The sequence below is a fragment of the Betta splendens genome, chromosome 14 (assembly GCF_900634795.4).
Source record: "Betta splendens chromosome 14, fBetSpl5.4, whole genome shotgun sequence".
In the NCBI taxonomy this organism is placed as follows: domain Eukaryota; kingdom Metazoa; phylum Chordata; class Actinopteri; order Anabantiformes; family Osphronemidae; genus Betta; species Betta splendens.
The window spans coordinates 1,061,254-1,083,620 of NC_040894.2; the positions used below are offsets into that span (position 1 = coordinate 1,061,254).

General features: G+C 48.1%; 2 protein-coding genes across 12 annotated transcripts in view; one reads left to right on the forward strand and one right to left on the reverse strand.

The window, feature by feature from the left end:
- Window positions 1–304: 304 nt before the first annotated feature.
- Window positions 305–7,386, forward strand: rars1 (arginyl-tRNA synthetase 1). Of its 3 annotated transcripts, none has more exons than XM_029173705.3 (15): window positions 305–592; window positions 1,220–1,354; window positions 1,466–1,654; window positions 1,732–1,840; window positions 2,030–2,130; window positions 2,221–2,342; window positions 2,423–2,543; window positions 2,630–2,759; window positions 2,889–2,993; window positions 3,332–3,510; window positions 4,397–4,506; window positions 5,062–5,167; window positions 5,913–6,085; window positions 6,595–6,842; window positions 7,018–7,386. In XM_029173705.3, the coding sequence occupies exons 1-15, from the start codon at window positions 407–409 to the stop codon at window positions 7,125–7,127; spliced, it is 2,124 nt and encodes a 707-aa protein (XP_029029538.3). In that variant the 5' UTR covers window positions 305–406; the 3' UTR covers window positions 7,128–7,386. The 3 variants fall into 3 exon arrangements, with proteins under 3 accessions (XP_029029538.3, XP_040929800.1, XP_055358097.1); XM_041073866.2 differs by having other exon boundaries at window positions 309–592; window positions 1,438–1,654; XM_055502122.1 differs by lacking the exon at window positions 305–592 and adding an exon at window positions 803–821.
- Window positions 7,387–8,681: 1,295 nt separating this feature from the next.
- Window positions 8,682–22,367, reverse strand: part of si:dkeyp-23e4.3 (rho GTPase-activating protein 7) — a 35,275-nt gene continuing 21,589 nt past the window's right edge. For 4 of the 9 annotated variants that reach the window (XM_029173698.3, XM_029173697.3, XM_029173691.3 and 1 more), the window contains 15 exons: window positions 17,230–17,301; window positions 17,070–17,151; window positions 16,831–16,945; window positions 16,002–16,606; window positions 15,752–15,929; window positions 15,301–15,642; window positions 14,541–14,893; window positions 14,183–14,329; window positions 12,427–12,586; window positions 12,152–12,350; window positions 11,561–11,774; window positions 10,220–10,334; window positions 9,617–10,137; window positions 9,363–9,536; window positions 8,682–9,271 (listed from right to left, as the gene is read on the reverse strand). In XM_029173698.3, coding sequence (XP_029029531.1) covers window positions 9,163–9,271; window positions 9,363–9,536; window positions 9,617–10,137; window positions 10,220–10,334; window positions 11,561–11,774; window positions 12,152–12,350; window positions 12,427–12,586; window positions 14,183–14,329; window positions 14,541–14,893; window positions 15,301–15,642; window positions 15,752–15,929; window positions 16,002–16,606; window positions 16,831–16,945; window positions 17,070–17,077 — 3,240 coding nt within the window. In that variant the 5' untranslated portion in view covers window positions 17,078–17,151; window positions 17,230–17,301 and the 3' untranslated portion in view covers window positions 8,682–9,162. The remainder of the gene's footprint in view (window positions 9,272–9,362; window positions 9,537–9,616; window positions 10,138–10,219; window positions 10,335–11,560; window positions 11,775–12,151; window positions 12,351–12,426; window positions 12,587–14,182; window positions 14,330–14,540; window positions 14,894–15,300; window positions 15,643–15,751; window positions 15,930–16,001; window positions 16,607–16,830; window positions 16,946–17,069; window positions 17,152–17,229; window positions 17,302–22,367) is intronic. The other 5 variants (XM_029173695.3, XM_055502118.1, XM_029173694.3 and 2 more) reach the window with 5 other exon arrangements.

Genomic DNA, 22,367 nt, shown 5'->3' on the forward strand with positions numbered 1-22,367 from the left:
AAAAAAAAACCTACAGCATGTATTTATTGCAGTTTTATGATTTGGGTGTTGCTTTTCCTGTTTTTCTTTTTATTGCGAGAATCCTGAAAAGCTGTGAATTTTATTCTCAGACACTGTACTGTCGACCAGAGTTGTAAATATTTCACCAGCACAAAAAACAAACTAAGTTTTGTAGTTTCACAAGAAATAAAAAAAAAAGTTCTTCTTTTCATTATTGCGTGTTGCTTGTTTGTCATGAAGATTGTGTTTTTGGTACATAAGTATTTTTTTTACTTGCGCCGCCGTTTTTGTCCATTTTAAATAATTGTTGGTCGTGTTTTTCTAGTGGCGGTATTTCTACAATGGTTTTGTCATATTCACAATAGAACGTAGCGACGCCACGCGCCGTCGTCCACTGGGTGGCGGTATGAGCGCGCGAGTCCTTTTCAGACCCACTATTCAATACAACGAAGAAGCAGAACCGGAAATGCGCTTGAAAGTTGGAAACTTGTTCCCATTCTCGCAGTGTTTCATCAGCCACGAGTTTCCGCAACTGTCCGGCAAAAAGATGGGCGACCCTGTGAGCGACTACACCGCCCGGCTGCAACAGCAGGTCGGCTGCGTCTGCGGGGCGCGAGGGGCTAATTAGCGTTCCTGTTACCAGAACTAGCGGTGTCGGTAGCAACACGAGACGTGAACCCGTCATCATGTGTCCGCCTGTGATTTAACAGATGTGCTTTAATGTGGAGCCGCGTCTTTCACTGTAAAGTGTCCCTCACTGGCAACACGTTATCACGACGCTAGCAAGAAACGTCTGATTCATACTAAGCGATGGCGTTTAGGTCTGTGTCGAACTCCGATTAATGGTCCGATGTGTGATCCGATTAAAGCATCACACGTGTTAATCATCAGTACTGATCAGGAATATACAGCACATGTTTTGTTGCAGGTGTCGGATGAATCAAATCTATTAGTGTTACATTGATGGACCGAGGTCGCGTTAGGTACAGACACGTTTACCCCTGACTGACTGTAACTGCATTTCACTTTCTCTTTAAATACAACTTTGAACATTTGCCAGCAGGTTCCGTATTTCCTTGACCTTTGTAACAACAAGTTAATAATCAGATGAAGCCATAAACATTTAGATAAGAGCTGTGAGATATGTAGTTGGGATCAAGCACCTGCATCGGGGTCAGACGAACGCCACCCACTCATTAGAGCGTTTTCTGGGCTGTAGGAGCACGAGATTCAGAGTCTCTCTGCTGAGATCGAGAGTCTGAAGAACCCACAGAACCTGAGCTCCACACAACGTCTGGATGAGCTTCGGGAGGAAAACGCCAGGCTGAAGTATCGCCTCAACATTCTGAAGAGGGTGAGTGACTGCAGCTCCGCTTCTGGTTCTGGTTCTGGTTCTGCAGCTACACGGACCGACTGAATGACGACGCCACTAATTAGTTCTACCTCTGATGCGTTGTGTCCTCAGAGTCTCCAGGAAGAGAGCGCTCGGTGCCCTAAATCCATGATGAACATCAACCAGCGTCTTCAGGAGGTGTTTGGAGAGGCCATTCGAGCTTCTTGCCCTGAGCTGGACAACCCTCCGCTGGCCGTCACGCCGAACCAGCAGGCCAAGTTTGGAGACTACCAGTGCAACAGCGCTATGGCCATGGCCCAGGTCAGTGTGTGCCTCCTGTACGGTGCATGTGAGCACCAGGACGAAACAGAATAGTCCCTGACGTTTCTGTGCTTCAGATGCTCAAAGCAAAAGGAATCAAAGTCAACCCGAGGGAAATTGCAGAGAAGATCGTCCAGAACCTTCCAGACAATGAACTTGTGGAGAAAACTGAAATCGCAGGACCAGGTACAAACCTCTGCCGGTGCCTCGACTGGATGACGTTCATATGACGGTGGTCTCGAGACTGTGACTGAAGTGTCCGAGTTTAAACAGCCAGTTCAAACCTGTGAAATGCCGTCACTCTGTCCCAAGTATCACGGGGCCCCTTTTCTGCTGTCTGATGACGCTATCATCATTTGTCTTTTCTCACTGCAGGGTTCATCAACATCCACCTGAAGAGGACGTTTGTGTCCAAACTGTTGACTAACCTGCTGATCAACGGAGTGCAGCCTCCTCCACTGGCCTCCAGGAAGAGGGTTTGTTTCTCCAAAAACGCAGTTTGGGACCCGAGCAGAGAAGCGTTACTGTTCGGTCAACCCACTCTTCTGTGTTGCTTCGCTGCTCAGGTGGTCGTGGATTTCTCTTCTCCCAACATTGCCAAAGAGATGCACGTGGGTCACCTGCGCTCCACCATCATCGGCGACAGCATGAGTCGGTTGTTTGAGTTTTTGGGCTACGACGTTGTCAGGTCAGGTCAGATCAGCAGCTCCTCACTCAAACACCCACTAACGCGTGGTAGCATTGCAACGCCGCTCCTGCTCTTCACAGGCTGAACCACGTGGGAGACTGGGGCACGCAGTTCGGAATGCTGATCGCTCACCTGCAGGACAAGTTCCCAGACTACCTGACTGTCTCCCCACCCATCCAGGACCTGCAGGCGTTCTACAAAGTCCGTTTTATGTGGCTCAGTCACACTCCACTGTCTCTGTGCTTTTGTTTAACCTTTGCCTCATTTTCTCTTCTTTCCTCCGATAGGAGTCGAAGAAGCGCTTTGATGAGGACGAAGACTTCAAGAAGAGAGCGTATCAGTGTGTCGTCAAGCTGCAGAGCAAAGAACCCGACTTCATCAAAGGCTGGAACCTCATCTGTGACGTGTCCAGGAAAGGTATGGACACATTATTAGTACACTGTGCACTGTCCCATTCAGGGACCTAAAACTGTTAAAACCAGCAGAAGATCCAGAGCCGTGCGCTGAACTTGGAGCTAAAATCACTTTTTTCTGTTTGTGTGTCAGAGTTTCAGAAGGTTTACGACTGCCTGGGCATCCAGATCATCGAGAGAGGGGAGTCGTTCTACCAGGAAATGATGATGGAGGTGGTGAAGGAGTTAGAGGAGAGAGGTCGGTGCGAACGCATTACTTTAAACAGGGATTTTGTGGTTCTCCTCAACTGTAATGTGTCTCTGGAAGCTCAAGTCACACATACAATTTCTGTAACAACAGAAGAATTTGTCGTAACTTGAACTCTGCACTCACACACACTGACCTCTAGGGGGCAGTGGTGTCTAGTGAAAGTTTTTTTGTTTTTTGCAGTTTGTCCTATTTTATTTTCACACTCTGGTGGCTTCCTCCTTTTTCTTTTCTCTTCTCTTCCTGCTTGTTCCCCCTCTAATCGCACCACCGTCCTTTTGAGACCACACGTTTTCATCACTTTCTATTTTCCTGCTCTGTCTCCTTAGGTCTGCTTGAGCTGGACGAAGGCCGTAAGCTCCTCTTCGTCCCGGGTCAGTCCATCCCTCTCACCGTTGTGAAGTCGGATGGTGGATACACCTACGACACGTCGGACCTCGCAGCCCTGCGTCAGCGCATCTATGATGAGAAAGCCGACATCATCATCTACGTCACAGACAGCGGGCAGGTACGACAGAGATGACACAACTGTCAGAAGCTAAAATCGAAACGTCCCTTTTCCTGATTTGTAGGTTTTTAAAAGGTATTTTTCTCCATCAGTTTGAGACTAAAGTTCTTTCATTTAATTTACAAGCAGAACTTTTCCTCCAAGAGAACCTTCAGATGAATAATCGTCCGGTTTACTGGAGATACAGACCATCCTCATGAGAGACTTGCCACTTTCAGACCAGTACTTACAATAAATCACTGTAATTAATCTTTAAAAATCCTTATTTTGCTGCTTTTCTCACTGGAGGCTGAGATCTGTCAGGAGTCACTGTGTGTCACAGGCAGCCGGCTGGGCTTTAAAATGTTAGATGGGTTATTATGAAGACAGACTTCAACCTGAAGCAGGAGAAACTAAAAGCTGCCATCTAAAACCTAATTTACTGGGAGCCACCGTTACCATGGCAACGGCGTCTTTGATTAGCTGCAGCAAGAAGACGAGGAGTTATAGTTTCACCTGCGCTGGGTGCATTTGCAGAATCAGTCATAGGTCGACGTGCTTCGACTTTTATCCAGGAGTCATTAACACACAAGTGTTGAAGTTACCAGCACCACTTTTAGAATGGTTTTAACCAAAGCGTCTACCTCGACCTGAGGGACGAGCGGAGCGGTTCTGGGCGCCAGTGAGGTCCAGATCTGCACATCTCCTGGGTGGAGGTTTGACCGATAATGAGACGAACGCAGCAGCACAGGGAGGGCTCACGCTGAAATACTGGACCCCACTCTGTCCTGACACGCGCTCAGTGCTGCTCGGTGCCTCCCTGATTCACTCGCTCCGGCTTTGTCTTTTTCGCAGCTCTCAACTCTGATGTGCAGCTGCTCACATTCATTTCCACGGTGCTTTTCAGGGAACTCACTTCCAAGTGGTGTTTGCTGCAGCTCAGCTGATTGGCTGGTACGATCCTCAGGTGACCCGGGTGGAGCACGCCGGCTTTGGAGTGGTGCTGGGGGAGGACAAGTGAGTGATCAATATCTGGCGTCAGTGAGACTCGCTGAACTTTAGTTTACACCAGGAAACCGTTTGAAGGCCACTAGCTGACAGAACCCGACGTGTTGAAGGACTGACGTCCAACCACGAGCAGTGTGATCCACTGTGACGTGAGCTGATGGGTGCCTGTATCCAGTCATATCAGTCTCTGCAGAACCACAAACGTGCTCAACGTGCCTGAAATGGAAACACGCTGATTTGCATTTTGCGGTGACTCAAACAGAACTACAGGAAGGTTTAGTTCAGACAGAAATTGAATTAGATTTAGGCTTAAACAGTTTAATTTGTTTATTCAGCCACAGAAAATAAATCTTCAGCTTCTCGTGTTCCCACTTGAGCTCTTGAGGTTGTACTTGCTCCTACAGTAAGCTGTGGTTATGGCTGTGTGGACGGCCCGAGTCGGTGGCTCAGATCCAACCTGCAGCGACCCAGGGGGCGGAGCCGGCCCGACCCGACCCGACCCGACCCGACCCGCTGCTCCAGACTCGTGATGAGCAGCATGTAATGGTTTGTTTCCCTGCTCAGGAAGAAGTTCAAGACTCGGTCTGGAGACACGGTGAGGCTGATGGACCTGCTGGAGGAGGGGCTGAAGAGGTCCATGGACAAGCTGCAGGAGAAGGAGCGGGACAAGGTGAGCAACGCTGCTGCTGCGTGAGGCTCTCTGTCTGTGGTGTTGGGCTCCCGCTTGTGCCTCGACTAACACTCAGTGTCACTAACCTGAACCACATGTCCCAAACCTCCTCCTGCTGCTCCACTGCACCTCCTAAGCTCGGTCCTGATCCACCAAGTGTGTTTTCAGTACCGGGGCTGTCATTCGCGTCTGATGCAGGTGGTTTGGACCTGGAGCGCTAGCTGCGGCGCGAACAGCCACTGCTTCCAGTCATTTCAGTGCTGAGAGGGCTGTGGTGAGGCCGGCGCCGGCTCGGTTCTGACCCGGCACTCGTCTCTCTGGGTCGGCGCCCACGTCTAGCATCTGCTAACGCTGCCTCGTTAAACAAACCCGAGCTTGGCCTTCGCTGCTTAAACGCTGCTCTTCTCCTGACCTTTTTATTTCTGTGTTGTGGTTCTGGTCTTTCCTGTCTTGTCCTGGTTTCCCCGTTGTCTAGACTAGACATCGGCTTATCGCTCCTTTTAGTTTTGACTGAAGCCAAACTTGGCAGCAGCCTGATGCACCTGGTTGCTCCATGGGATGATTATTTGTGCTGCTGAAATTTGAGGACCCAACGTTTGCACCTTAATTCAGTCTTCATGCTGTATGTCCCATTCATTATTGGGGGGTGACATGTTGCCTGCAGAACATTTACCAGTGTTGAGGGAGAACCATGAAGGATCAGAAGCCTCGTACCAAGGACTGAGATGTGGTGAAACTGTTTCAGGTCCTGAGTCCAGAGGAGCTGACCAAAGCCCAGAGGTCCGTCGCCTTTGGCTGCGTCAAGTACGCCGACCTGTCCCACAACCGCATCAACGACTACGTCTTCTCCTTTGACAAGATGCTGGACGACAGGGGCAACACGGCGGCGTACCTCCTCTACGCCTACACCCGCATCAGGTGAGCGTTCACGCAGGGCCCAGTCAGTGCTGCTGTGGGCGGCTCCAAATCAGTTTGGTTCCGTTGCCTTTCTTTGGGTTCAGGGAAACGCTCCCATCCGACCGTGTCCTGCAGCGTCCTGAAGCTCCCACTGCCTCACATTATGTGCAGTGATGATGCAGTGAAACATTCTGATTCATGCTGGAACGTTCACAGAAGTCCTTCTTTTAAGGCCGCTGTTAAAAACTGCTTGAATTAGGTTTGATGGTTCTTGTTGAATGATGTTGACGACTCCACGGAAACGGAACCTCGCTGAGGTTCACTGAGCTCCTCTCACACCTGTGGTCAGAACAGTCTGCTTCGTTGCTGCAGCCTGAGCAGCTCCTTCGGGTGCTTGTTCAGATTAGACCCGCTCCTGGAGGCGTTAGAGAGTCAGATGTGTAATGACTGTGAGCAGCAGAGCCCCTCCCTCGTTGAACGTGGATTCAACCGTCTTAGTGCTGTTTAAACATGAACGTGTTTCCCCGCAGGTCCATCGCTCGTCTGGCCAACATCGATGAGGCGGCGCTGAGGAAAGCGGCGGAGACCACGGAGGTTCTCCTGGACCACGACAAGGAGTGGAAGCTGGGCAAGTGCATCCTGCGCTTTCCTGAGATCCTGCAGAAGATCCTGGACGACCTGCTGCTCCACACGCTCTGCGACTACCTGTACGAGCTCGCCACCACCTTCACCGAGTTCTACGACAGCTGCTACTGCGTGGAGAAGGACCGCAAGACGGGTAAATCCTTCACCAGCGCCGTTCTTGGCTGAAACACCTGCTCAGCTCGTTTCTCCTTTAAGCTTCGCTAACAGCAGCAGCGTCGTCTTGTAAACATGCAGCCATCAGCTGTCGATTTGGTGCCGCGGCGTCGGCTGCCGTCGTGTGATTGGCCTCTGACCTGTTCTGTTTCCAGGTGAGGTGGTGAAGGTGAACATGTGGAGGATGCTGCTCTGCGAGGCCACGGCTGCCATCATGGCCCAAGGCTTTGACATCCTGGGCATCAACCCGGTCCAGAGGATGTGAGGATCCACGGCGTCGGGAGGCGACGGTAAACACGTCACAGCCAAAACTGACCGGACTTGAAAAGAGAATAGAATAAATCCAACGTGGAAGGAAAAACATCAAGAGCTGTTTAACTTCTAATGTGAATGATGTTTTTTTTATTAAAGAATCTCATCATCCACTCTGTCTTTTTAAGTCAGTTTAATTTGGTAAATCTAAAAATTCAAAGCCTGAATTCTTTGTCTTGTTGATCATTAAAGCAGAAGCTCCACGTTTTGAATCACTGTCTTCAGTAACTGATGCTGCCTGGACGCGATAAATAAGTGAATGAGCGCTGCTTCCTCCGTTCTGTCTAAACCGAGAAGCAGCAGCACAACGTGGATGAGTATGTTTTTTGGACCACAGTCTGCTTGTTTCAGCTCTCATTTCTTCCCGTGTGCTGTCTAAAGGAAAACCTGTGCCTTTGACGCTAATTTGCTGCCTAAGATTCACTTCATTTGCAGAAACGGCAACAAACCCATTTGCGATGTTAATTATACGTCACACAGCCTGGAAGCCTGTGAAGTCTGCGCATGGTTGTGCTCGCAGATATGAAACACCACCAGTCAAAGCGTGCGTGCGACCCAGCAGTCACCCTGAACATCCTCTGCTCAGGTAATGGCGCCCACAGCGCTGATGAATTATTCACCGAGCTCAGTGTTGTATTCTTCTGGGGTTAAAGGTGCTGCTGCGGCCGTGGACACTCGCTCCCTCTGGTGTCTGAGCTGGATTGGAGGAGGGTGACGCTTCACGCTCCGTCGCCCAGTTCCTTCAAATTAAAAGTCCCAGCTGCGCGTCTGTTGGTCTCACAGCGGCATCTGCTGGATTTAACGAGTCTCTGCAGGCGACATTATTATCCAAGTAAATGCCATCAAAGGAATCAAAGTGCTTGTGAACGTTTTCGTAGCAGGTTTGTTCTGCTTCTAGAAAACCTCCACACGGTACTGATTCATGGAGAGCTTGAAAACTTGTAGTGGAGGATGTGATTGTTTTAGAAGTCAAACGTCATGTGACGTATATAATGAACCGAACCGTCCATGGACGTTGAACCCTGACACTCAAACAGAAAACTAACGGTCGGGATCTGTTGTCGGAACCACTCCAAGACTCCAGCAGCATATGGGAGGAGCAGACAGCGAACGCTGCCTTCAGGCTCGTCTGCGGTTCTCTTCTGTGTAATCTGCATAAATTATTCGTCTTTAAAATCCTGTTTAGCTGCAGCACGATGTCCTCACTAGGGGTATTTTTACCTCGTGTAGCTTCTGTCTTCGCTCTTAGTGCCTCTGTGTTTATCAGCAACTATCTCATCTGAGATGAATCAATGAGATACACAAATATGTGAATTAGACCCAAGTGGGAGACGAGAGCCTGGGCCCAGAAGGTGAGTGTTGTTTTTGGAGTGTGTTCAGATGTATTAATCGTCAGTGAACCTGATCTTCACCGCTCTCTACTCTGTTTGCTCTTAGTGCTAAAAGGTTTCCTATCGGTTTTCCCTCTGACGCCTCTGACAGCTTTAGTTTCCACACAAACAGGATCTGAAAGAGCAATATTTAATATGTTTAACTTAATGTGCTTTTAATGTTTTGCAATGTTTGAGTTGTACATGTTCTCGCAGCAGGGCAGCGAACAGACCTGCTTTACTACATCATCATCACAGGAGGCTGGAGAATAAATACTGATGTTAAAATGCAGGGACTCGTCTGCTCGTCCGTCACGGAGCCAGGACGCAGCTCTTGGTCTGTGGTGTCCTGTGGAGAGGTAGACGTCAGCAGGATGCAGCAGGGCTTGGGTTTGTGTCTGTGAGCTGCTGTCACAGCGTCAGACTCCAAAGCGCTCTGCCCTCTCTTCTTCTCTCGCTACAGGAAATACTTTCCAAAGCTTGTGGGTTTGCTGTTGGGTGTAAACAGCAACGGTGCAGGCGGCAGCTGCAGCAGAGCCGATGGACGGAGGCTGAGCCCCCTCCTCACCCCCTCCCTCCAGCTCCACTTCAGTCACACTGAGCAGCGCCTCCGCTGCCTCATATCTTTGTCTCCTTGCAGTCTGGTCGGAAGGAGTCTCTGATCGCCAACAGGCCGGAGGCCAGGCGGCGTCCGCTCACTCTGCAGTGCCACTCCAGCGACCGGTCCCTGGACGCCAGAACACAGGTCGTTGGGTGCAGGTACGTCTCTACAGCGTCACTCCATCCAGTACATTAATCCACTGACATGCTTTTCTTACCGGGTGTCTGTGCGACACAGATGCGTCAGTAGCGTCTTCCTGGCCCCCGTGGGCTCCAGCAGGTAGAGACAGGAGTGCACGTGGACCCGGACCCCCTCCACCGGCACCTGGGGATGGTGCGTGGACACGGACGACAGGTAGAGCGGCCCGGAGGACGGCTCCGCCTGCCAGGTCCTGAGAATTTAGAGGGCTTCTGTGTGTCTGCTTGGCTTTGGCTGACTGTGCTACGGCCCAGCGACGCCTCGGCTCCTTACCTGAGCAGCAGGTGCTCCTGTGGAGGTCGGGGGTCCAGGTCGTGGCCGTGGCTCCTGAGGACATGGACCTCGGTGTTTGTGGCCAACGTCTGGACCACAGCGGCCTGACGCAGGTTTCTCACCCACAGCTCCTGCTCCCTCAGCAGCCGGTGCAGCAGCTCCTGGTGGGAGGCGTCCACCTCCACGGACCCGCGCCACATCCAGAGCGGACATCCGTCGTGCAGCTGGGGAGCAGCCCACATAGACCCTCGCCAAGTGGCCACAGAGCAGCTACGGTCTGTGTAGTTGTAACCTACTCTCACCTTCTTGAAGGCCAGCTCTACGTGTTCTGGAGCTGGGCGGCTCTGCCAGCCTCGGCTCCTCTCGCTGGCCTCCTTGAGGAGCCGCTGGGTGCTTGTCTGCAGCTCGGACCTTCTCTCCTCTTGGTCCACGTCGGCTGCACCGCCGGTCTGAGGGGGGTCCTGTGAGCCTGGGCCGCCTCCTTCCACAGCGCAGCTCTGACCAGGCCAAAATTCAGGAAGCTACAGGAAACAGGTGATTTACATTGGTTGTGTAATAGAAGCGGAGGTAGATTGTGCTGTGGAGTTCAGTGGAGCTGCTTACTTGGAAGAGTCTCTGAGCCTCGGTGATCATGTTGGCCAGGCCCTGAGTCGCAGCCAGGTTCTCACTCAGGTGGCGCTGGTCTGGGCGGCCCAGGCTGTACTTCCTGTGACTCGACCTACAGAACAGGGTTTATTATGTCACAGACCAACAGGATGTGAGGCATGTGTGGGCTTCACAGCGCCTGTTGTCAGGCAGGAATCAGCCGCATTGCAACAGTTGCAGCAACTGACAGATTCAGGTTGTTTTTAAAGGTTTTCACGTTTGTGGGTTTTCTGAAAGATTGGGTGTTTTGTGTATGTTGCTTTAATTTGTGGTGAATTAGCAAACACTGAATTAACCACCAAACGAAATGTGGGATAAGACATGGAGGCTTGTTAACTGATGGGTGGTTGAGTCTCAGTCGGAGCAGTGAAGCAAAAATCCAAAAGACAGATGAGACTTCAAATGTTTGAGAGAACAGCAGAAAGCTCAATTTTCCAAGTTATTGTTTCCATGGCAGTGTGTGACATTTGTGATGTGCTGGGACTCCAGGAAGATGGAAAGCACAAAGCGCTGATTGTGTCATTTCCATCCAGTGACTTGTCAGCAAGGAGAGAGAGAAAAGGAAGAGGTGGAGAAAAGTACAGGAGCAGAACAGACAAGTGAAGGCAAGCAGATCATCATTAAACATGAAGATTAACCTCATTAGTGACGGGAGACTTTGGTCTCTTCATGGTCTGTGTTGGTGTGGATTTAATATCTAGCTTCATTAAGACCAGCGCCACTGTTTGCTGAGGGATGCATTCATGTATAGATGCAGTGAAAACAGCACCAGCTGATGCGACGAGGCCCTGTAATAAGCTCATAGGACAATCGTTCAGATCTCCTTCCTGCCCCCTGTCCGCTTCGCTCTGCAGGGCTTTAAAACATCTCTTTGATATGAGGGAGTGAGACCATGTGGAGGTTACGTAACGTGCTCTGACAGCTTTTCATTACAGGGAAACAGACTGTGTGGATGTGATCCAGAGCTGATGTCAAGTGAGAAGCTGGAAGAATGGGAACAACAATGAGGAATAGAGAAAAGCAGGAAGGAAACACATGCACATCACCATGGACTGCGTCATTAATATCTGCAGCTCCATGATGAGCCTGTGGGTCCAGTGTTTTAGGCTGTGGTCTGTGGAGCAGCAGCATGAATGCAGCAGACAGTAACAGACTGGACAAAGTGATCAGGAGGACTGGTTCTGTTCTGGGGGTGGAGCTGGACCCCCTACATGCTGTAGCTGAGAGGAGGATGCTGGTTCAACTCCTCTCTGCTACATTGTTGCTCATTTGAACTGCTAAATCAGTGTCAGAGCTCACCTCGCTGCCTTGGTGTCTCTCTTCACAGTATTCAGATGGAAAAGCGATGGTGCCAGGCAGACGGCGATGTTGGTGGGAGTCATCTGGTTCTCCTCCACGCAGGCCACCACGTCCCACAGGAGGAAGAAGAGTGAGCGCAGAGCCTCTCTGTTCTCATCAGGAAGCAGCAAGATGGCCGCCTGAACCGCAACCAGCTGCTGGTCCTTTGGAAAATCTGCAGACAAAGATTATTCATCATTATTGATGTTATCTGGAAAATAAAATCCATGTTCATCAACATTAAAAGCTGTGTTTGCAAGCAAAAAGTAACCTGCAGTTTTGTATTAAACTTGATCTATAAATAAAAGCGCTTGCTGTCAGTGTGTGACATTAGCAACCCAACACCAGCAGCTCAATGTGTGAGATATGTAATAAGTCCACAAATAATACTGCTACTCAACACTGGCACATCTGTGTTTTTCTACATTAGCTGTTTGAACTTAACCTAATTGAAACCTTTTTATTGGGCTCTCTGGTGCTTAGCTCAATTTGTCATGCGAGTAAATGAAAGCACATAAATCAATGTTGCATTTAAAGCTGGAAGACACTCACATTGGTAGATGTGAAGAAAGGACTCGTAAAGTTTGCTGGTGAAGATGGGCTCAGGCAGATCTCTGAAGTACTGCTTCACCATGTCGGCTACGTCGAAGGCAGACTGACCCTCATATGAAACGCCGTCAGGGTCCGACTCCACCAACTCACGGAGACGCCGGATACGAGATTTCAGTCCCGACTTTCGAAAAAGACCAACCTGGGAGGAAGCAATAGATTAATTTGGCTTAGTTTAGTAAGCATTTAGGCATAGACATCCCATTTGATGTGATCACCTGGTCCAGGCACTGGGTCCTCAGATAGAGCAGAGCTCTGAGGATGCTGGGAGGAAGCGCTTCTCCTGTCTGCTGGACATTTAGAAGTAGAGGAACCCCGAACACCCGCCGACCTTTGACCTCCATTACCTCAGCTTTTCCCAGAGGTTTAGGGACAGTCCTACAGAAAGCAGAGCGTACATTAGCCTCCACATGGGACTAACCTTTATGCAGCATTCAAGCAGTATTGACAGGCATCAAGGGGAACGCTGTGGAAATTAATTTTTTTTATGGATTGTTCATGTACGAGCCACGAGTTTTCTGAGTTTAAGAGAAAAAGGAAACGCTGCACATATACTTTTAGCTCTGAGAGCTGAGTGCACTCTGGATGAAACAGGAATCCAAAGTGCTCCAGCAATCAGTAACGAAAGCCTCGCCTCAACATGACTCATCATCCTAAGTGATGATGAGTCACAAGAGAAATGATGTTTCTTAGCTCTCATTGCACCATCAGCTCTTGTGGTTCAAAATATCAGCTACTGATTCTGGCATCAGCAATTCACTCAGGTGACAATGTGACAATTAGTGAAGTTCAGCAAATGCTTAATTTTCTGGACCATTGTAGCTTTTACTGCAATGTGTAAGACTTACTTTATTATATATTAATATAATATATATTAATGGAAGGCTGCATTTTAGACTGGACTAAAGCAGGTGAACTGTGGGCTTCTTACTTCTTACTATATATATATATATATATTTTTTTTTTTTCTCAAGGCAGTTTCGAAAGCAACGTGAAAACGACGAAGTCAACAAGAAGACAACTCAAAGATTAATGCATTTAACTATATAAATTTAGCTTGATGTGAATAAACACACTGACATTAATGTGACGACAAAGACAAGGCGCCAAAACGAACAGAAGAAATGCTGATTGGAATTTGGGGAAATGGTTAAGAACCAAAGAAATCTTGGTGAGATGAGATTCACAAACAAATCTCTTTCCCTGGAAGAAGTGAGAGGAAAGAATATCAAACCAAAAAACTCGCCGCAAACTGATGTTTTTCAAAACTTCGTAATAATGAGACTATACAATACTGAGAATTAGTATTTCAAGCTCAAATGTGTTGTTTCATTCACAACTTTGAAATGAGCAGAAATCCTGATGTAAAGCACAAAGGAAGAAAAAAAGCATGAAGGCATAAAAAACAAGAGAATATTGTGTCGTAGTCTTAATTACAGACTCTTATAGACGTGTCAGTGCGGTGAAATCAGATCCCATTTTCAGTCTGAACAAAGGGCCCTGATCACATCTACAGTCGTGATTTAAAATGTAAATTAATAGTTAGAGCTTTAAAATGTAGCTAAAAAGCCTGAACTGAACCGTGATTGTGATCATCGTGATCGATGAAATGTGAGAGTGAGAACGAGCATGAAATGACCCGAGGAAGCAGGAAGCACAAGGAATAGGTGGGGCGGCTGCAGCGCTTCCTGCTTCTTTATTGGCAGATGTTTTATTCCCCTCAAACACGTTGCTGCTCTGTTTTTTAAGCAGGGTAAGGCTGCGTCTAAGCCATGAATAATGAATGAGCTCTCCAAACAGGAGGCCTGAAATATTTACCCTCTGCCCGCCCACCTGCCCTCCACAGCGCATTCTCCAGGAATGTGGACAAGAGCATCCTGTTGTTTAAAGCGTATTCATCACCTTCCTACAAGCCGGCCATTTGTTTTCAAGCATCAAACCACCCCCAGACTCCCACAGGCCGCGCCTCCTCACCAGCTCCAGCCCTGCTTGCTGCACGGGGAGTATTTGTCCATCAGAGCCGTGAGCTTGAGCAGGGAGAGCTTCTGCAGCAGAGAAAACTGGGAGACGGACTGGTTCTCTAGTCCTGGACTGGCAGCCGCACAGGGCAGGTTCTGTTTGCTGGACCACATGAGAACACACATACAGTAACTAGTGAGACTGAAGTGCATTACTGAGGATGAGGTACATTTGGCTTTGGCTTCAGAAGATATTATTAAACTACACATTCTATCTGTTTAAATGAAAATCTGGCACACGAAACGGAGCAGATGTTGGTTCTTATGGGCAGAGAGTCATAAATAACATTGTACTAGTTAGTTCTGTGTCTCACCTGCTCCTCGGTTTCGGTGCTCTCGTTGGCTCTGCTTCACTGGCTGGAACTTTGCCACAGCTTTCTGCCTCCTCCATCGCCTCCATCTCCTCCATCTCCTCCATCGCCTCCATCTCCTCCATCGCCTCCATCGCCTCCATCGCCTCCATCGCCTCCGGGTGCTGTGCCTCCAGGTGGATGTGGCTGGGAGAGGACGGGCAGGGGGAGGGGGAGTCTTCGGACGACGAGGAGCTTTTCTGAGAGTCGTCTTCAAAGAGGTTTTCTGACCAGGTTTTGACCAGCTGCTGGAGGTTGCTAATCCTCTCTAAGACGTTGTCCAGAGCTGAGAAAACATCTTCATCTCCCAACGGCGTCTTGAAGTGAAACATGACAATGAAGAAAATCCTAGATCAAAACCAATCCAGAGGCCATACAAACACTGCAGCATCTTTCTGCCACAAATGGCACCTTCTCTACTTTGGATAGAACAACGGCAGGATCAAAGGGACCCATGTCAGATGTGGAAGATGACGGATGAGCAGAATTCTAAGAAGCTGCATATGAAAAGTCAATACCCTTGATTGACTTACTAGTGTTTTTACAGCGTGGGAAAAGACTGTGAAGATTTAAGCCTTTTATAGTAGAAAATAGCAAAGAAAGAGACAGAGGTGCTTCTTTCTTATATATTTGACAGATGTGACGTACGTTTCAGGTTCTACAACAGACGGGGAAGAAAAGTGGATATGGAACTAGAACGTGGAGAAACAGCCCTTTGACCTACCTCCGACTCCTCGCCCACTGGCTCGGTGTCGCTGCCACCTTCACTGTCAGATAAGGGCTGCTTGCCGGGGACATTGTCATAAATGCTCAGCCGGTGATCCAGCAGAACCGGGCTGGGAACCCCGGCGCCGTCAGGTGTGCCGTGACGGCAACTGCTCCGCCCTCCACAACCGTGGAAGCTCCCAGTGCTCCAGTTGACAGACGTGTCATCAATAATGGCAGTCATGACCTGGTGTTTGTGTGCAAGGGAGGTGGGGAAGGTCCCTGCTTTGTGTCCGTCAGGAAGCTGGAAGAGCACGTTCTCATGGCTGCGGTTGCTGTTGTTGATTTGGTTTCTGTAAGTCTGGAAGAAGATATGAAGAAAGGGATGGGTTTGATTGGGCTGTTGCTTTGATGTAATGGCAGGTACAGGTAAAGTCACAACTTAAACCAGAGAGCCTTCAGTTTCTGACCTCTGTCCCAGTGTGGTTCTGGTTGTCCCGGCTCGTTCTGCCTCTACTGGTGCGTTTGCACTTACTCCTAACTCTGGCGACAGGGCTGGGTGTGCTGACGGCGCTGCTGCTGCTGCTGCTGGTGGTGGGAGGAGATGAGGGTGAGGAAGGTGCCGGGCTGCTAGGATGACCCTGCCAACTGAGGCGTCCTATGGTTACATATAGTTTCTGATCCAGTTGGACAGAACTTCCTTTAGGGACCAGGCCTCACCTTGACAGGCACCGTGGCCTCTCCAACCTGTCCTCTTGGATTAGAACTGGTCGGCTGATAACATGCTGGATCCGACTGCTGTCCGTCTGACCAGACGGGAAAGGTCCAGTTGAGCCCCTCAGCTTTAGTTTCTCCGTCTTCCTCAACAGAGTGGTACACTTCCTTCTAGGCGATTTGCCTGAGGAGCAGCTCTCAGCTTCCAGACTCACAGTGGACGAGCCTTCACCGCTGCCCCCAGGGGACGGGGGTCCACTGAACGAGCTGTCCAGGGAGGGGGTCTTGTTTGTGGAGGAGCAGCGTGAGGAGCTCCTGCTGGTCTCTTGGTCATCTGCGGTGCCGGCAGCAGTGACTACGACGCGAGCAGGTTCTTGATCGATCCTGCCGGGTCCATTGTGCCTGTCGCTGTCAGTGCTGCAGGAGCTGTGGACAGAACAGACCTCATGGCGGTCACTGACATCACGTACAGACCCGTCCTGAGGTTCGGAGGCGCTGTCCGACAAGCAATAAATGTCCACGGAGGACTCGAGGCGTCTCCATCGACAAGTCCGCCTGTCATAGGTCCAGTTGGGGCTGATGGCACAGAAATCTTCCTCAAAGTCATCTCCCTGAAGAAGCAGAAAGGTTCACACAAAAGCTCAGAAAACCAGTGTATGCACAAATAAACTCAGACTGGCTGTCAGCCCAATGAGGGTAATGATGCTCCTTCTTTAGAAGTGGAGCTTGATTCATCCTTTCTACTGTGGGACTTCCCGTTGGTCTAAAAAGAGACTATTGAGGAAGAGGAGCCTCGATCTGTTGAGATCAGTCAAAATCAAGCTGACGGGCAGACCTGATGATGAAGCTCCCCATCGACTCCAGCTGTGTGAGAGTTTGAGCTCCCCCTGCGTTTTGATCTCCTCAGCTCCAGCCTCATAGACACACATTTGTTTAAAGTGATTAACCTCCTAAAAGAGGAAAGCGCAGTGGTTACAGTAGATCCAGAGAACTGTACAGTAAAATAATCCACTTTACCTACGTACACTACAGGACAATTTTACACAACAACCCAAAGTCATGAAAGTCAGTTACCTGCACATGGAATCCAGGGCATCTGTATCCAGGAAGTGGTGATCGCGTTTGGCCCACTCAATATCAATGGGAAACCTGCAGTCTGACACAGAACCCAGGGAAGGTGACATGGTTTGGATCCAGTGCGGCTCCATTTTACATCAACAGAGCTCCTATTTACCTTTGAATAACTGCACGTACTGTGGGAAGCCGGCTGCTTGTAGCCAATCACAGGCCTCCTTGGCTTCAATCTCTACAAACACAGCGGGACGATAAACACATTTGATTCAATTATAATGATTTCATGCTCCGCCCACTTTAAAAGGGCAAATATTTGCATTTAATTAGTCTGTTTATGAAGCGTAATTACATTTGCATTTGTTTAAAAAAGAGAAACACTAAGGGAGAAAAACTGAAAGCACATCCAGGCTATTAATTATCTCCGACTCTTGGAGGAGGCAATTTTAATTACTGCTAATTGGCCGAGAATGGGAAAGAGTGCTTCTGAGAGCGAAGAGGGGGTTTTCCATTCCTCCATCCTCTTCATCTTCCTTCTATCTGCATTCCTCCCTTTGAGTTTGTTCTCAGGCATGAAGGAGCAGAACAACCCAACAGGTCACACAGCACCCATGGAAATGACATGCAGCCGATGAGACGGAGGCTTTGAGGTCAACACACCCATTTTAAACACGGCGTCTGTCTGTGCTGGTTGCAGATAACACACAGAAACACTGTAATAATGTTTCGTTGATTCAGGAGGTTTACACGATGTGGAGCAGCAGAAATCCCTTTCTCCGTCTGACTGCACAACTCTGAAGAGGATTTGGATTTTGTGAGGTTTCTAAATATCAGTCCACCGCAGCCCTCTCTGAAAAACACGCTCTCTCCGTGACCACGAAGCCTGTCGCTCCTAGGATGCCGCCAAGGGCATTTCGTGTTTTCACATTCAGCGGGCATGAAATATGGCCGACACCGGCCGACAATGAAGAACAACAGCAGCGCTTCGCCCATGACGGATCGGCTCTTTAAACGCTCCTCGTCGGGCGGTTGGGGAAACGCAGCTAATTCACATTCTATCTTTTGTGACTTTTCAAAAGTCTGGATAAAATTCACTTGACAGCAGCATGGAAACTCAGTTTATGATGTGGTCTCGCTGCTTCAGACTCCCTGAGGGTCAGAAACCAGCGACACAGAGCAGATGCCACAGATATGTAAACACAGAAAACGTGGAAATCATCACAAAGACAGAGCAGAGACAAGAAAGAAACCAAAAAGAAAGAGTGGGAGAAACAGGCAGTCACGCTGACCCTTCACATAAGATGCTGATCCGCAGGTGGTGATGGAGACGTGGCATTGAGCGTCTCTGCTCAGCAGGGGTCTTCTGTCTGAGTGGACTTTCACTGCTACCACTGTCCTGATCCATTACTTCACCATCACACTGAAAACACTCCAACAAGCTGCTGTTTTTCAAGGAATGTTTTACTAAAATAACTTTAATCTCCTGCTTTAAGGGAACAAGCTTCTGTTGTTTAATGTTTGAGGCTCTAACACCATCGTGTTAGAAATGTACTGTTGACACATGCACATTTTATGTTGTCATATTTAAATGATCTTTGTGATTTAGACTCAAACAAAAACCTGAAATGCCCTGTTCTCTGACAAACCAGTAAAGAATGAAGCCATTCCCTCTATTACCTAATTATGAAACCCGTCAGGGTCCAGTCAGAACAACAATAATCTTCCTGCATGTTTCAGCTGCCACATCCACTCGCCTCAGCGTTTACGTAAGTGATGGTATCTACGCGCTCCTGTTTGAGTATGAGCCCGGCATGACTTTGTTTCTGAGGAAGTGATTGGGCCCCTCCGGGCTCCGATGAGAGATGCGAGCGTGATTAGGGCGACTCCGCCCCGCGAGCGCCAGGAAGCTGGACGGCGTACATGCTCATTGGACCGTCCCTCTTTCGCTGTTTATGCTTGTCTGGACTCCAAAGCTCTGCCTTAAGAGAACAACTGTTTACCATAAATTTGTGTAATTTAGGATTTCAAGTTTTTGTGTCACCACAATCACCACAAATTACATCAAGTAAAAATGGCTTAAAATAGAGAAGGACATAACAAGACATGGATTCAATGTTCCTTTATTACGCTATGTATTCGTCTCAGGCAACATTATCCTCAAGGGCTGGTGATCTGAAATGCCATTGTGAGTCAGTAATTATTTGAATGTCAATAAGAGGATGACTGTGAGCTGAGGAATTCCAGAGATTTAAAAGCATTTGTGCACAAACAGGAACATCGGACTTCCTGCTGCATTGGCTTCACATTAAGGCGTCTCATCTATGAGTAAAGTGATTTTAATACACTCACGAAACCTGTTTGTGTGTGATGAGTTCATTGAGTTCATTGAGTCTGCTCATGGCTCACAGCTTGAATGACCTGCACTTTGTTCTGTGACCTGCAACAGACAGATCAACCCGTTTAACCAACGATGCCCGCACACAGTAGAACGTCCCTCTACAGAAAGAAATATTGGATTATTGAGAAATTGTATCAAATTTACAGGCAGTCAGTAGAAACCAATATAATAGACTCCACCATGAAAGGTGTGAGACGTTTCCTGAAAAAACAAGGCCGAAGACGTCAAATGGAAACATATCCATTTCTCATAGACACATATGCAACTTTAACTCCTTTCATAGTGAATCTAATTTCAGTCTGTCTGTATGAGAGAGCGTCATTCAGCAGCAGCAGCTTTTCAGCCGTTTCTCATTCAAGTGACAGGAAAAAAAGAGATACAGCCGTGTAAAACATACAATTACTGGTGTGTAGTCACAAAGGGAAGCCTGAATAAACGCCTGAGACATTCATGGAACCTTTGTCTCATTCATAGCTCATGAATACATTTATTTTAGCTGACAACTGACTAGTTAACAAATGACAAGTCTATTACTTCATTAGAGATGAACGAAGAGCAAGACAGTTCAGCTCATTGTGATGTTGTCAAACCCTCCATTCACACGTCTGATCAGCCTTTCCCTGTGTTTCCAACCAAATCTGCAGAACAAGCCAGACCTCCGCTCTTACGTCACACAGTCTGCCATGTTTCTGAACAGTCCAAGATCCAACTGACGTTTACATTGGTGTTATGCCTCACTAAGCATCTACGTGGCTGCTGGAGCATAAAGCCTGCTCCAAGTTCTGCTTGTAGATGTGTGGCGGAACATCTGAGCGTGTCAGCTGTCAAAATCACAATGAAAGCGCCCGTCCTCTTAGCTGGATCTCTGATGTATTCCCCCATCAACACAGTGACCTTGAGTTTGAGACTTCCACGCCACAAAAGGCGGAGGAGGTGAACACTAAACCTTTATTAACTCCCTGTGTGCATGTGTTACGGGCAGCAATATTCAGATGCATTATTTTTCTAGGAACCGAGCAGGCAACGCAACAGGCCTAGAAGGTAAAGGTGAAGGAGTCAAGAGCTGCAAAACCCCAGTCAACCTAAAACACCACACGTGACTGTAGGTGGTGATAATATGCCCTGCAGCAAAGAAAGCAAGTCCTCTCAAAGCGTAAAAAAAAAAGAGGCTGCACAGATCTGAACCAGTTCATTACGTTATTAAATCCCAGCGGGCTTCAGCGCTTAGAGCTACTGAAAAATCATTACATGTAAGAAATAAAGTCCAAATCCGTTAAGTCCACACAGCAGACGAAGTATTACAGCATATTCTCGTTAGTTAATTATTACTGGCTTCGTCAAGACATCCTCGTCCGACCAGGTTTCCAACATGTTCGTCTTTATTTGCCATTGAAAGACCACGACTGGAATTAGTTCCAACAAACAGGAGCCATTTGAAAACATTAGATCAAATATCTGTTCAAGGCACAGTGCGCATGCAGGCACATGACGTCCAGTTTCATACATTAGCTTTTTCCTTATTTATTTCAAGTCTTCTAATAGACTGATGTTATATAAACCTAATACAAAAGCTGTTTCACCCGGCTCCCCCTCAGCTGCAGGTACAACCACAACCACCTCATGCACACTTACAGTAGATTCCTGTGCACTGCTGCCCTCGGTTGCTAACGACACTGTCTGTCAGGAGGTTTACGGGTGTGATGAGCATTCTCCAGTTACCATGAAGCAAACTGGACACACATACTGCACGACACCAGCGACACAACGAGGAGGAGGTGGTTTGTGTCCAAACCAAGCCAACCCTGCAAGCAGCTACTACTTGTGTCTGTGGCATGGTTATATTTAATCATATAAACAGCTGGGCCGTCAGTGCGCGGTCTCTGCTCCAGGTCCAGCAAGAATCAATTAGTCCTTCTCTTGACTGTGGGCGCTGTAGTAGGAAATAGACAAAATGAGCACACTGGGCTTCACTTTTAGCACAGGCGTCACATCAAAGTACACAACTTGCATGACTATGAGTGACAAGTGCTTCCAATGGGAAACCTGAAAGGACAATGGCAGCTGCATCGGCTTCGCTGATGTATTTCAGAGTAATGTAAACACAACTTATAGTCCTGAGTCTGTGGCGCTAAGGATTAGAACTGGATTTCACAGGATTTCAGTAAATCATTTGATGAAAATATTGATATAATATGCTTAAAGGATTAGTCTAACAGTCAAGGAAATGTGCTTACTCTGGGTTTTAGATGAAAAGATCGATATCACGCTCATATCTGTCCCTCAGGTACCAGGACACAGTCAGCAGCTCTGTATCTGACGGAGGGAGGCGGAGACCGTTCCACACCTTTCTAAGCGGAGGCAGGAGATCATGACGTCACGGACACAGAACCATTCATGAAGCGGAGCAACATGACTGGGTTCTTTGTAAACCGTGGACGCCTCTGACGCTTTATTATTAATTATTAATCACTCTATAGGTCGACTAAGTTTGGACTGCAACACATCTGAAAACTTTATGCTGTTTAAAGTTTTCATAGTAAATGAGCCACTTGAGCATTTTGATAGAAACCACTGCAGCTCATTAACTATTTAGACAAACAAACACAAAGAGAGCCCAGAATGAGCAAATGGGCTCTAATGCCACAGATTTAAAGATGTTTGTGAAGACAAAGGCTTCACTCATATATTATTATTAATGACAACATTCTTTTAGCACTTTTAGATGTTTTCACACGTCATCAGTCCGGTTGCTGTGAGAATCTGTAAACTCAGTCAATGTACTTTTTGAAACACAAATACATGTTGTACACTTGATGTTACCTCTTATCAACAGTGCTTATGTCACAGACAAGTATATATTTCAGGTTCTGTCCTCCCCACAAATTCACATCACATCCCACACA